Below are 14930 nucleotides of genomic sequence, written 5' to 3'. Positions count from 1 at the left end.
ACAGGCTTACATTTCAACAAACAAACAAACAAAAAACGAGGATAGACTCTGTTCCTAAGAAGTTCAGTCTCATTGGGGAGGCAGACAGTAGACAGAAGCTGTATGGTCATCTTATTTCCAGTATAAAAATTCAGCCATTCTTGATACGCCATAGGGAAAGGCACCACCATTTGCTAGCTTTATAAACTTGGGCAAGTTTCTTCACCCCTTTGTGCTTTGGTTTTCTCATAGCAACAACTTCAGTTGTATTTGGTTTTCACGGGAGGTTGAGAATGAATGAATCTAAAGCACCTGGCACAGTGCTTGGCACAGAGTAGGCTCACAGTAATTGGTGAGATGGTGATTTATACATACTTTTCATGCTCAGATATCTCAATACTGAAAACTATTTAGTATAGTATGCACGAGAACTTCAGTGCCTCACATCTGAATCTACAGTATGTTCAAGTGTAAAGGTCCCTTTCTACGTATTTTAGTATGCTTTATTTAAATTAATCTGTTTTAAAAGCACTGATTAAAATAAAACATTACTTGATAAACTGTTTTGTAAAACTTAATTCTGAAAAACCATTATGAGTATACATAAATTTAATCCCTTTTGGCTTCCTATTGCTTTCGACTTAAAGAGACAGCCAGGGGCATTCCACACTCCACAGATGACAGAATGACAGATCTTCAGCGCAGAGATACCAAAGTGAGATGACCAGTTAAGTTTGTTTGGTTTCTTTCTTTCTTTTTTTTTTTTTTTTTTTTTGAGACAGAGTCTCGCTTTGTTGCCCAGGCTAGAGTGAGTGCCATGGGGTCAGCCTACCTCACGGCAACCTCAAACTCCTGGGCTTGAGCAATCCTACTGCCTCAGCCTCCCGAGTAGCTGGGACTACAGGCATGTGCCATCATGCCCAGCTGATTTTTTCTATATATATTTTTAGTTTGCCAGATAATTTCTTTCTATTTTTAGTAGAGACAGGGTCTCGCTCTTGCTCAGGCTGGTCTCGAACTCCTGACCTCCAGTGATCCACCCGCCTCGGCCTCCCAGAGTGCTAGGATTACAGGCGTGAGCCACCGCACCCAGCCGTTTGTTTGGTTTCTGATTCCTATTTCATTGCATGGAATATGCCACCAGATACTTTAAAATTTTAAGGCAAAAAACTGACACATATGCAAAAATGAACTCTTTATCTTTATGAAACTACTGAAATATCTTAGGATGTATGGTTGAGATATAAATATAAAAATGTCATTGTTAATGTGTCCTGGGTAAATAGAGTAGACAAAGAAAATCAGAGACATCTTAGAGCCCCTCTTTTCAAGCCCCAAGAATTTAAACTTTCTGTAGCAAACCACAGGCATAGTTGGATAACTGCTTTGGTTTCATCCATCCATGTGTAGTCTAGAGAGTCAAGAAAACAAATCTCAGGTAATGGATGACTATAGTAAAACTAAACTACATAATAATGGCAATAAATGCAATTTATGTTCCCGGTGAAAGGGCTCAAATTTAAGTGTTTCACTTATGACTTTTGTGAGTCGTGAAATATATAGTTCCTTAGGGAGTGGAGAAGGAGAGTTTATCAATACTTATTGAAACTCAAAAGGATGCTGTGCATTGCAAGTGGGTATGTAGGAGATGACTGTGATACTGCAAAATCAATGATAGCTCAGGCCATCTTCCCATGTAACAACTGGTGCGTCCATCACTGCGTTCATTTTAAAAGGGTATTAGGTAAAGAATCCCTGGACATCCCCTAGTTTGTCTCATGCTATAGAAGACAGTGTAAAACACCAATTTATATTCTTAACTCTTACATATTCTCTTCAGGCCCCATCACACAGTATCATCTTTAAAAAAAAGAATCTAAAAATATTAATTTTACGATACCTGTTAAAAGGTCAGGCTGAAGTCTCAGTTAATTCCAGGGAGATATAAATAGAATCAAGCTCGTGGTAATTCCTGTCAGGTTCTGGAATAATCAGATTAGACATTTTAAACTTCTAAGGTGAGAAAAATCAAGCCAGTCGGAATCTCATTCATAATTGGGAAAATAGAATCCAAACCCCATTTTCAAATCCACATACTTTATATGAATTCTCATAACCTTCAAGCTCTCATAAGATTATTATATTTTATTACAATTTAATGATTTTTAGTAAATGTACCAAAGTGTGCGACCATCACATATAGTTACTTGCTATAAAACTTTATCCCAGGCTATTTGGAAGGGAAATCACATATTAAAGGCTTGTTAGTGGTGAGAACGAGAACACATGTCATTTGTATGGTACTGAGTACTCTTCAGGTTGTTGATTATAAAAGGAGAGCGTAAATTAGAGCACATGAGTGCACTGGAGCCGGGCAGCCTGGCTTCAAATCTGTTTAGCGACTAACAAGCTGTGTCACCTTGAGTATCCCAAGTGCCAACTCTTGTGGTGAGGTTTAAGTGAGGGAAGTCATGTGAAGCTCTTAGAACAGCACCGGACCTGCAGTATGTGCTAGATATTAATAATTCCTTGCGCTTACTCTTTGCATTTGTCTGATGAGGTAAAAAAGGCAGAGAAAAATTGCCTAAGGTCTCAATAACCCAAGATCACACATCCAGTGAGAGCTAGCACAAGCTGGTTCATCTCCCAGCATTATCCTTCAGCACACTGCCACAGAAAGTTCCAGTGTTTTTAATAAAATGAATCTTTCAGAGGTCCTTTCCTAAATATACTTGAAGCCTAACACATCTCCCTTATATTTACTTTATATATATATATATATATATACATATATATATATATATGTGTGTATATATATTTTATATAAAATCATCTACTATTTACCAGAGGCTCTGCTGAATACATTAAGAAATACAGAAATGAATGATAATGGCCCCTTCTTTAAAGTAGGTTACAATTAGCAGAGATTTAAGATATGTACTCCCCCCCCCCAAAATAAAATGGAACAGAAAAGGGAATAAAGAAGCAGTAGCAGCAGGTAAAGTGAATTGAAGGTGAACCTACCTACCTCCACGTTCCCAGATGAAACACTGCATTAGGGTGTATAAAACTTTAAAGGTCTTACCTAAGTCTTTCAGTAGTACTGCATCAGACGCCATCATTGCCAATGACGTGCCTATATTGATTTTCAAAGACTGATAATGTGACCAAGAATCTAATTTTAAAGGAAAATAAGGGGCCTCATCATTAATATGTATAATTTAATTAAAGTCAGTGTTCACAGAACATTCATATAAAACCACTTAGAGAGCCATAAATGACCACAAAAGAAAAACCATTGGCTTCTACCTTCTTTATGTCTATCTTTTTTTTAATGTTTTACTTTAAAAGTTTTAGTAACTTGAACAAACTATGCCCCAAAGAAGGGGCATAGTTTCTGCCAGTGTTAGCATTATCTTACAATTAATATTAAACATAAAGCTCAATTAAATTTCTTCCTGAAGAAGATTCTGAAATAGTGTTGAATTATTTATTTATTTATTTTTTTTTTTTTTTTTTTTTTTTTTTTTTTTGAGACAGAGTGTCACTTTGTTGCCCTGGCTAGAGTGAGTGCCGTGGCATCAGCCTCGCTCACAGCAACCTCAAACTCCTGGGCTTAAGCGATCCTACTGCCTCAGCCTCCCGAGTAGCTGGGACTACAGGCATGCGCCACCATGCCCGGCTAATTTTTTATATTTTTTTTTTTTAGTTGGCCAGATAATTTCTTTCTATTTTTAGTAGAGACGGGGTCTCGCTCTTGCTCAGGCTGGTCTCGAACTCCTGACCTTGAGCGATCCACCCGCCTCGGCCTCCCAGAGTGCTAGGATTACAGGCGTGAGCCACCGCGCCCGGCCAGTGTTGAATTATTTAAATGATGATGGTGGTCATGGTAGTGGTGATGGTCATACTAATATCTAACATTTAAATTGGCTGTGCTACGCTTTTTTTTTTTTTTTTTTTTTGTGAGACAGCGTCTTGCTCTGTTGCCCAGGCTGGAGTGCTGTGGCCCAATTATAGATCACTGTAACCTTGAACTCCTGGGCTCAAGTGATCCTCCTGCCTTAGCCTTCCAAGTAGTTGGGACAACAGGGACAACAGGCATGCACCACCACATCCAGCTTTTTTTTTAGAGATGAGTCTCGCTATGTTGCCCAGGCTGGTCTCAAACTCCTGGCCTCAAGCAGTCCTCCTGCTTCAGCCTCCAAAAGGGCTGAGATTACAGGTGTGAGCCATCATGCCCAGCCTATGCTATGCATCTTTAAAAAATCATTTCATATACACCTAAAATTAACCATAGAAAGGAGAAATATTTATTAGTATTTACTCAAGAGGAAATTGAAGTTTACTAGTAATCCAGTAACTTATCTAAGATCAAACATTTAATAAATGCAGGACCAGGATTCAAATCCAGGTTTGTCTAACTCCAAAATCTGTATGTTTAACCACTAGCAGATATTACTACACAGCATATCTTCTTAGAAGAGAATCATATTTAAGGCCACTAGCAGTTGCTATGCAACTTTATTTAGAAAGTAATTTCCTAGTCTGTTGTTTTGTCTGCCAATTTTAATGGTGTTAAGTGTTAGCATAATTAAATGTGCAGAAGGCAAAAATGTTGGTTGGTATATCTAACACTTTTTAAAAGTTGATGTCTGAGACAGGTCCCTACACACGTGGACTCTTCTAACTACATAGGCTGAGAGAACTTCAGATATTTTCATATTACTGCAAAATGGTCCATATTGTTATCAAATCAAAAAAACATTATATTCTTTAACAGCAAACAATGGAATATGTTTAGATAGTGGTGAGAACTATGCAGAAATTTTAATACATGTTTCTGTCATTTTCAGGCTTGACCTTTTTGCAAATTTAAAGATCAGTGCCTGGAAATTTAGGCAATTATTTCATATAGGGAATATAGGCATTCATATTTAGGAGTAATCTATCATATGCTCACATATTTCAATTTTGGAATCTTTGTTCAGTCTTTCTAGTCAGCATCCTACTATCTTAGGTTTTTAATAATCACTGTTTATTTTTTGACCCCAACTTCCATTATGCCATATTTTGCCTGTACAGTGAAAGGTAAATATATTCCTGACACTGCACTGTGTATTGATCCTATTTTTTCTTTGATCTTGTTTCATTGATCCTGTTTTCTTTTTTCCTGCTGTAACACCAGAGTTAGATTTGCAACCACCTTTTAAAACCACATAGTATATATTTACTAATTGCACTCAACTTTATGTTGGTTTTCAATGTCCATTTTCCATTTACCTCAGTTTCTTAATCTTTTTTTTTTTTTTATCCATTTGATGAACTTTTGTAAGCCCGCTTAAGGTTCTTAGAAGCTGGAAGTAATAGTTGTTAAAACTGACCCTTTAAAGTTTTAGAAAAGAAACTGAAAAACCACCATCATTGCTAAATTTTCTAGATATGACTGTGTTAAGTGTTTTATTTAATCTGTTATTTCCATGTCTCCACTGAGCATAGACTCCTTCATAGTTAGATCACTTAACGAGCACCCCTCTGAAAAATGCACAGAAAATAAGAGTATTTTGTCAACTAACAAATTTCAAAAATGCAAAGATTCTACCCAGTTGGTTCTTGTTATATTTGTGTGTATGTTTGATTCTGATAAGTCCTAATGTAAAGTGTAATGAGAGCAAAAGCCAGGGACCCCCTAACATCATGTCTTTAGAGTATATTTGAAACAGCAATAGGTTCCTTGTCTTTTCAATACTCTTTGGAGCAGCAGACATTATCTTAGTAAATGGAATTTTTTGGCATTTAAAGGCAAATGCATAAATTATCCTTTATAATTTCTACATACTGAGGGGATGTGGCTGGATAATGATAAAATGTACTCATTTCCTCTTCTCCCCATGGGAGAATGAACATTTTGTATTCAGTGCCTGGGAAGCTGGAATTGATTGCATCTCCTTAAAAATATATTTTTAAAAAAAAAAAATCAACTAGTGGTCTTTATCTTCACTAATGTTAGATGAGTGTCTTTTCCCTCGGAGTGCTTATTGAAGTTTGTATTTTAACTCTTTTTCTTTAATGAAAAGAAGATTCAGCTAAGTTGTTTTTCCATTGTAGTGTGGAGACAATCAATGATGGAAACTTCCACATTGTGGAACTGCTTGCCCTGGATCAGAGTCTCTCTTTGTCCGTGGATGGAGGGAGTCCCAAAATCATCACCAACTTGTCAAAGCAGTCCACTCTGAATTTTGACTCTCCACTTTATGTAGGAGGTAAGCTCTTTCCAAATTTAATGGGTTCCCCAAACCTTGTGATTCTCATCATGGATTAATTCTGAAGTTATGGATGCCTAGTGCATCAATATTTATCATTGACCAATAGTCATCAATCATTCAAAGACAGACAACAAGGATAGAACATATCTGTTTTATGCGACCATTTTGTAATCCTGGCCTCAGGTTCTAACTAAATGTGTCATTGGGATAGAGAAGAACATTAATTAATGTTTCTTTCATGTCTATCACACTAGGTGACTTGCACATCATATCATTTAATCTTATATTTGATATGTCTATAGAAAAAGAAAGTGGGTTAAAGGACAAATCAGGCAATGAAGAAAATGATGAAACAAGCTCGATGTAAACTGGGGAGGGAATGACCTCCCATCAGTTCCAGTGAGGAGTCAAACCCTGGCAGCTCAATCAGATGTTACCAGGCTGGAGTTTTTGCACTACAGTTGCTAATTCATGTGGATGATAGAATAATTATCAATGAAATCCAGTTAGTTAATTAAGTAAATGTATAAATTGTACTGAGGTAACAGGAAGTAGTTCTGTTAAGCTAAGATCTCAAGGTCAATGAACAAGAGAGTGGGTTGGAAAGGTAGGTTAGGGCTTGGAATAATAAAGACTCTGGACTTTATTTTTTAAGCAAAAACAAGGCAGAAGAATAAATAGATGAGAGACAGAAGTAAGAGCAAAGTCTAAAGAAGCCTAGAGAAGAGGACCCACAAAGGAGCGAGATCCCACTCTTCTCTCTGTCTAGAGGAGGAAATATAAACTGGAGGCATAGAATTTCAAAATCCAGGCAAAAGAGCAAGAAAGTAGCTAATACTGAATTGGGATGCTTTGAATTAAATTACATCAAATTGGGTTGAATTAATGATAAAACTAACTCATTTGAAGATAAATAAGCTAAAGCTTCTGAAGAGGTCAATGTGCCCGATTTCTTCACCATGACTGGTATTTGCATGAAGTTGACATCATTCCCTGCAAAATAACAATTTGGGGAGGTTACGTCATTATATTCACCCCTCAAAGCCTTCTCTGAGGGCATTTTTGCAAATTGTCCTTAAGTCCAGAGCACTTCTATTTTTAATAATTTCAGTAGTGGAAAATCTTAACACTTTGATAGTTTTCATTGTTTTTAGAAACAGTTCAGATTCTTTGGTTCAGTTCTGTAGATATGTATGGAGCACCTACCATAAGCTTGGAACTACGTTAGTGGATACATAAAGTATACAAAGTTAAAAAGAAACTTCCCTTCTGCTCCCGGGGAAGTGGGGAATGCAGATACATCTTCAAGTAACTACAGTGCATTGTAATTAAAGGATTGCATATTGAATCTTCTCTGCAAGTCATCTGATCTATTTGCTTCATGGGAGTCACAACTTTGAGCCTCATTCAAAACAAAAACCTTCCATTCCTGCCTGTACTCCAGTTAACAGGGTTGCTTTGGGATGAGTGAAGCAAGTCACAGATGTACCTGTGATTTGAAAGAAAAGAAATTATATTTATTGAGCCCATGCTATGTGCCCAATGCCCTTTTTGTAGCCTTAATCCTAAGAGACCTTAAGAAATAGGTATTATTTTTTGTTTTACGGCCTCTGAGAGACAACCTCCGGGACTTTATATAACCTGTCCAAGTTCACTATTATGTAATAGACACCTCAGTTAAGTCCAGATCTAACTCCAATCCACCTACATTGCCACTCACTTCTTACCATAAAGCAAAAAGGGAAGCAACCTAAGCTTCGTGGCTTTTTGCTCTTTATTTCTGGACTCGTGCTTCACTTGATTTTATTATGCTTTCATTAGGAACCATTTCATTAAATCTTTTAAAACCCCTTTAGAATGTAGTACAAAAACTTTTTTTTAAATACAGGATGGGATTGTTTTAGGTCAGAACATTTTTCAAAAAACGAAAAAAAAATTTCAACTCCAAAATGCGAAGTGCTAATCTTCTACGGATAGAGGACCTGAGGAATCCACAGAGCACCTCTGTCTACCCGAGCCTGAAGGAGTCTGTTTTCATCCCAGCCCCACTGCTCACTTCCTTCCAGCTCAAAGTGCAGTCTCAAAGGTGATTCAGATTTTTAAAATGCAAGAAACCTGTGAGACCACAGCCTGGAATGTTATATGGCAACAGCATAAGAAGCTGAGTTAGCAAAGGAGAACAAGGTAAACAAGTCCAGTTTAGAAACAGGGATGCTCCCCAAGGAGGACTGTCCCAGGGTCATGCAACGTATGCCATGGCCCCTTGCAGAAGTATTCTCTGGCAAGATGGAGAGGCAGCTTAACCTACCATTGGGTTATCAACTGCCGATGATATAGTCTTTACTTAACACAAAACAGTTGAATAGTCATGTTTTCCTGTATAACAGTCCAACCAGAACCTTTATTACTTAATGGACGAAAGTTAAATAAATAAAGAAGATCCGCACACAGATACCCACGCATGCATCAATGGGATGAAGGACATCCATCTTGATAGTTGGTCCCTGTATTGTCATTTTGAAGCATGTAGAGTTTAAGGCTAAAAATCGTCTACTAAGTTATCTATTAATTGACTGATAGACTTCTGCCTAGGTCCATGGCATAGAGGAAAGGATTAAAAAAAAAAAAAATCATGAATCTACTTCTGTTTATCCATTAAGACATAGCTCCCTGGCCAAACACATGAAAAGGTTGACTCAGGATAGTTCTTGATTTTATGATATCCTACTGAAAGTCAAATATAAGTGTGATGTATAAACATTTACATTTACAAATTACTCTAATCAAAGCTGGGCCTTTTGTAATTGTTAGCTTTGGGACTAAAAGAAACACATTTACTAATTGTTTCTTTCTGCTGTGGAACTTTGCCAATCTGTATTCAGTCTTGACATGTGCACATATGTGGATTGTGCCTCCATCAAAATGAGCTATTACAAATAGCTTGGGAAGAAATTTATTTTTAATCTCTGAAGAAAGGATCACTAATGTGTGGTCACTGAAGTCCACACCTTTATGATGGATGGATATGATGAAATTAGAAAGATTAACCCCAGAACAAGGAATTTCCTGTCACTACTCCTCTCCTGGAAATGGTAAATTTCATCCTTATGAACCTGCTCTAGAAAGAAACCAGTTTCCAAGGCCGGAGGGACATAGACTAAAAGCCTGTACTCATGGAATTTCAAAGTCAGGATACTTATTTCAGTACCAAAGTGTGACCATGGACCACCTGCATCAGAGTCACCTGAGCTGCATGTTAACATTCAGGTTTCTGCACCTCTCCCCTTCTCTACAGAATCAGAACCTCAGGATTGGGGGCGGGGTGGCTGGAAAGCTGCCTTTGGATATGCATTTCTGGTGGTTCTTATATATGACAAGCTTGGAAGTAGCTGCTCTGGCCCATCCACTCATGTTGTAGATGAGAAAACTAAATCCCAAAGAGAAGAAATGACTGACCCAAGTGCACACAGAACCAAAAATAAAGACCTGACCTCTAACCTGTTGGTCTTCTACACCTAGCTGTCTGACTTTGGTGCCTGCTAGGACACACAGGGGGCCGCTTCTGGCAGAAAGGGGGAGGGTGGCACAAGGCAGGGCCCAGGAGTGCTGTGGTTCTTGGTCTTTATAACCAACAACACCCTGGAGAGTGAGAGCCTGGGTCTTCCCCAGCCTAGAACCTCCAGCCAGTAGTTCAGAGTCCAGGCACGGCCAGGGCATGAGCACCAGTGGGGAAGGTCAGCCGCCACCCCAAAGGCCGCCAGTTCCCTCCCCGCACCCCACAGTGACCGAGATGACTGCCTCCTGTGGATGCAGTCCAGGAACTATTTAAGGGTCTGGCTTAGGCTATGGAAAGATTCCTCAGTTTTGCCAAAATGAGGGTTACCAGATGACTGTCACTAGTGTAATGTGTATGGCCAAAGATTGCAAACACTCTGTTTTTGAAGGAATTTCTTTTGTATTCATGATTTCCTTGGACTATGAAGGCTTCACTCTCAATTAACAAAAAAAAAAAAAAAAAAAATGATGTGAATGAGATGCTGTCCTGATGTGAATCGGGGCAAGTGTTTCAGGCACTGACATCAGTGACTGAGCTCAGGGACATTGCCAGTGATGAGCTGGACTAGTCGCTAACTTAGAATTCGGCTGGGCCAGGGGGAATGGTCAGTGTGAACCCAGCTCTCACCTTCTGAAACTTGGTGGACCTAACCCTGACTTAAGGGACTGAGGAGGTTTGTCTCGCCCACCTGACTCTTACCTGAATTTGCTGGGTGACACTGGGCATGTCACTTGACTTCTCTGGGCCCTGGGCCCTCATCTTTAAGATAAGGGGAAGAATTAGTCAGGGGATTGAAACTGAGCTTTGTGGGGCTCTGGGCTTCCAGGGGTGCGGGGCCGAAGGCAGTGAGGGGAAGCATGGAGAGGAGTGAGCACTAAGCCCCCAATCTTGTTTGTGAGTACAGCAGCCCTGCCTCTAGGTTTCATATATTTATGTGTCCATGTAAAATTTTGTTTGAAACAAATTTGAACAATTAAAGATTGACCATCAATGAACTAGGTACTTTATTCTAGTTGTGCATTAGACGTGCTTACAGTTTCTTCCAAAAACACACCTCTGTCCCTACTCCACGCCCCACCCCCCACCCTGCCCAGATATCCTGACACAGTAGGTGGGGGATAAGGTCCCAAGCATCAGTATTTCTGGGTAGCAAATGGCTGAGGAGCCCCGAAAGAGCCTGACCTCTGACTCGGTGTCCCTCCTCAGGCATGCCCGGGAAGAACAACGTGGCATCTCTGCGCCAGGCCTCTGGGCAGAATGGCACCAGCTTCCATGGCTGCATCCGGAACCTTTACATCAACAGTGAGCTGCAGGACTTCAGGAAGGTGCCCATGCAAACAGGCATTCTGCCCGGCTGTGAGCCGTGCCACAAGAAGGTGTGTGCCCACGGCACGTGCCAGCCCAGCAGCCAGGCAAGCTTCACCTGCGAGTGCCAGGAAGGATGGATGGGGCCCCTCTGTGACCAGCGCACCAATGACCCATGTCTCGGGAATAAGTAAGTCTGTGCTGCTTGATAGTTGAACACACACACTCAGACCCTCAAAGCAAAACCCAAGAAAGGAAGAAAGGCAGATGGAGGGAGGGAGAGAGGGAGGGAAGAACGGAAAGAATTTAGCCCATTAGCACTCTGCCCCTCATACGTGCTCAGTCATCCTCCATTCTTATCTTACCTCCAGCCATTCTTACTTCCTCTGCCAAACGCATTCCCGTTCCTGTGTTCCTCTTCCCTGCAGATGCGTACATGGTACCTGCTTGCCCATCAACGCATTCTCCTACAGCTGTAAGTGCCTGGAGGGCCATGGGGGTGTCCTCTGTGATGAAGAGGAGGATCTGTTTAACCCCTGCCAGGCCATCAAGTGTAAGCACGGGAAGTGCCGGCTCTCAGGACTGGGGCAGCCCTACTGTGAATGCATCAGCGGATACACGGGGGACAGCTGTGATCGGGGTAAGCCTGCCCAGCTGGGCACCTCCCTGGCTTGGCGAAGCAAGAGGGGCCCCCCATCTTTGAAAAGAGAGATAAACGGTGAAACAAAAACAGATGAATAATATGAGAGAATATCAGGTCTTTGCACTACTTGCCGTTGCTGCTGTTGATTTATTTTCCAGTGTTACGAAGGCACCAGATGGGAAACGTCCTAAACCTCCAGCACAGGGTTTTACACAGCCTTTCGATGTCTCCTCCCAAGTTGATGTGCTGTGAAACCCTCCTTTCTACCTTATGGAGAAGCACATTTACTTTTTACTTTCCTTGCCTCTTACCTTTACCTGCTCTTCTCATCCGTATATATTATTAATTCATCTGTGGGCACAGAGAAGATGGGGCTAATAATTCTGCTCTAGTTTTAGTAGAAAATCACCTTTTACCTTAAGATTGACTGATTTATCACAGCAAATTATGCGGGTGAGAAGGACGGAAACAGGCTGACTTCTTATTCCACCCTCCTCCTCCTCCTCTGCGTGATCAGAGCCGGCTCTGCCTCCAGCTGGCCCGGATTCCCTGTCGTGTGTCAGGGACGAGACAACAGGAACGTGCCCGGTGGAAGCTTTTAGCAGATGTCTCTTTTTTGAACTCCGTACTTCTTACTAGGGTAATTTATGAAGTTAGTGGAATGTTACTTGTATTAAGTAACAGATTGGATACTATTAAACTCCAGGTCTAGTAAATTAAATTGCATACTCTCTGAAACTGCTCCCCGTGGTAAACAAAACCAGCTGTTAGTGGTGTAGAAACAGAAGATATGTGTTTTTCCCGTTTTTTGCAATGAAGGAAAAGATTTAAGAATCCAATTTTCTTGTCAGTGCAATAGTATTGTATTTATTGTCTACATATCTAGCATTCACTTTGCTGAAAATGAAAGACCAAAAAGAAGTATTTTTGAAAGAATAGCAAGGCCGTGCCACCGGCCAAGAATATGCAGCGTACGTTGCAAAGGGGGAGCCAAGACAGCACCTCCCGATTCACGGTCACTCTGCATGATTTACAGCGACTGTCCTTAAAACGCTCGTGCTTTTTGTTCCTTTCTAGAAATCTCCTGTCGAGGGGAACGGATAAGAGATTACTACCAAAAGCAGCAGGGCTACGCCGCTTGCCAGACCAGCAAGAAGGTGTCGCGGCTGGAGTGCAGAGGCGGGTGTGCGGGCGGGCAGTGCTGCGGGCCGCTGAGGAGCAAGCGGCGGAAATACGCCTTTGAGTGCACGGACGGGTCCTCCTTCGTGGACGAGGTCGAGAAGGTGGTGAAGTGCGGCTGCACGAGGTGCGCGGCCTAAACGCAGCCCCGGCAGCGCCGTCTTCGCAAAATGTTCTCTGCTTCTCGACCGTGTCGGACTAATCAAGGCTTCATAGTGGAAATATTTGAAATATATTGTAAAATACAGAACAGACTTATTTTTATTATGAGAATAAAGACTTTTCTTTTTTTCTGCCTTTGGGGAAAAAATAAATAAGTAAATAAATGCTTGAACTAAAGCTTCCCCCGCGCTGGAGAAGTACGAAGAAAGATCTACCTGCAGGCATTAGAACCACGATGGGAACCGTTGCAACCCGGACCCATCTTTGGCACATGCTGAAGACGAGCAGAAGCGCATACACACACACACCAGGGACGGAGGAGCTACTGTGTCCCGGGGTGACATTGCCCAGAGCATACAGCCTGTGTGCCCTCCTGCACATCAGCGACGGTCGCTAGGACATCCCAAGCACACGTGTGTGAATGAGGATGCAGGGAAAGGAGCTCCAGAACTCACAGGTAGAACAAACAGATGAGAAATATTTTGTCCAACATACAAAGTGTCCTAGAGATCTGGGTTCCACTCACGACAGGAAATGAAAGTGCAAAAATGAATTTTATCTTCTTTTAAATGTCAGCATGTCAGCAGAAGCAGCACACGAAAGTGTTTATCTACCGTTTTCCAGTATTAATGTTTTTGTAATATAAATGATAAAGGAGAGGATAAAGAACCAATAGATTATTGATAAATAAATTAGTAATAATATGAATTTTTTGTTTCTATGAGTTCTAAACAGCCCTATACAGTATTCAGTTCCAGTGAGAAATATTTATTGTATCAAAGTACATTGTACTTAACATTTTAGGCCATCCTTTTGCTGTTTCTCGATGCTTTAATATATATTAATTTATAATTATCCTGATATTTTTGTACATTTTTCAAACTTAAAAATCAGGATTTTTTTTTTTTTTTTTTTGACAATAGTACTAACATAGGGTTTTATCTTGGGATAAATATGTGTTGGTCTGTTTGTGGACCTTGACATCTGACCGCGGGTGTCACTGACCTACTGGCGTCATTCAGGACCCCTGCATGAGTATGCAAAGTCCAAGGCAGGAAAACAAAAATCTGTGTCTGAGATGGCCGTTGTACAGAAGGAAGTGACCCTCTACAACACACCCTCACAGAAAAGAAATGGTGTATAGCAATCGACACTAGAAAGTAGACCTTTCACAAATTAATATTCCCTTGACATTTTTTGCCCATTTATTGGGGGGGTGGGGATAAAAAAGACTGTCATGTCAAGAACTGTGATTTTTTTTTCCAAACAATAAAACTCCTTTATTACCTTAATGTTCCCATGTTAACATGTTTGCTGCTAAATTACAATGTAGAATTGATAATGATTTATAGTGGACTGTGCTCTTCCCTCATTAAAATCCCAGGGTGCCCTGTAAAGATGCAGATGTTTCTTCCCAAAAACTTTTTTTACAAAGAAAATTAGATGTACCTGTATAATTCAGTGTGCTTTGCCTTTCTCCAGACTAATATCAGTTACACTACTGATGTTTGTAAATTAAACAGATATTTACTTCATTAACAGCTTGGTGGTTTTCTTAGAAATTGCATCATAGGCCCCTCCTTAATACTTTGTTAATCAAAATGATACAGAAAGAACAGAGAAGAAAAATCTATACCTTTTTGTTGCCAGAAATTGGTTTGATTCACTTATTGTTATATCTGGGGACTTTGGAATGGCCACATGAAAGAGATGGATATAAGAACACACACTCTGCTAGGGAAAAAAAAAAGTACATATTTAATTAATTTCTTTATTAAAATTGTAAGGTGAAGTTTAAGGTGAAATTTTTTTTGTTTTTGTTCTTCTCTGTTTCTTTTCCCCA

General features: G+C 40.3%; 1 protein-coding gene across 4 annotated transcripts in view; it reads left to right on the top strand.

Annotated features, from left to right (window-relative positions):
• The window catches only part of SLIT2 (slit guidance ligand 2), a 345922-nt gene extending 331296 nt beyond the window's left edge, over positions 1–14626 (top strand). For 3 of the 4 annotated variants that reach the window (XM_069493906.1, XM_069493904.1, XM_069493905.1), the window contains 4 exons: positions 6085–6239; positions 11005–11293; positions 11532–11743; positions 12824–14626. In XM_069493906.1, coding sequence (XP_069350007.1) covers positions 6085–6239; positions 11005–11293; positions 11532–11743; positions 12824–13065 — 898 coding nt within the window. In that variant the 3' untranslated portion in view covers positions 13066–14626. The remainder of the gene's footprint in view (positions 1–6084; positions 6240–11004; positions 11294–11531; positions 11744–12823) is intronic. The other variant, XM_069493903.1, reaches the window with a different exon arrangement.
• The last annotated feature ends 304 nt before the right edge of the window (positions 14627–14930 follow it).

The sequence above is a fragment of the Eulemur rufifrons genome, chromosome 19 (assembly GCF_041146395.1).
Source record: "Eulemur rufifrons isolate Redbay chromosome 19, OSU_ERuf_1, whole genome shotgun sequence".
NCBI classification, from domain to species: Eukaryota; Metazoa; Chordata; class Mammalia; order Primates; family Lemuridae; genus Eulemur; species Eulemur rufifrons.
The sequence above is the reverse complement of the archived record's forward strand: the minus strand, read 5'-3'. Positions and strand labels throughout refer to the sequence as shown.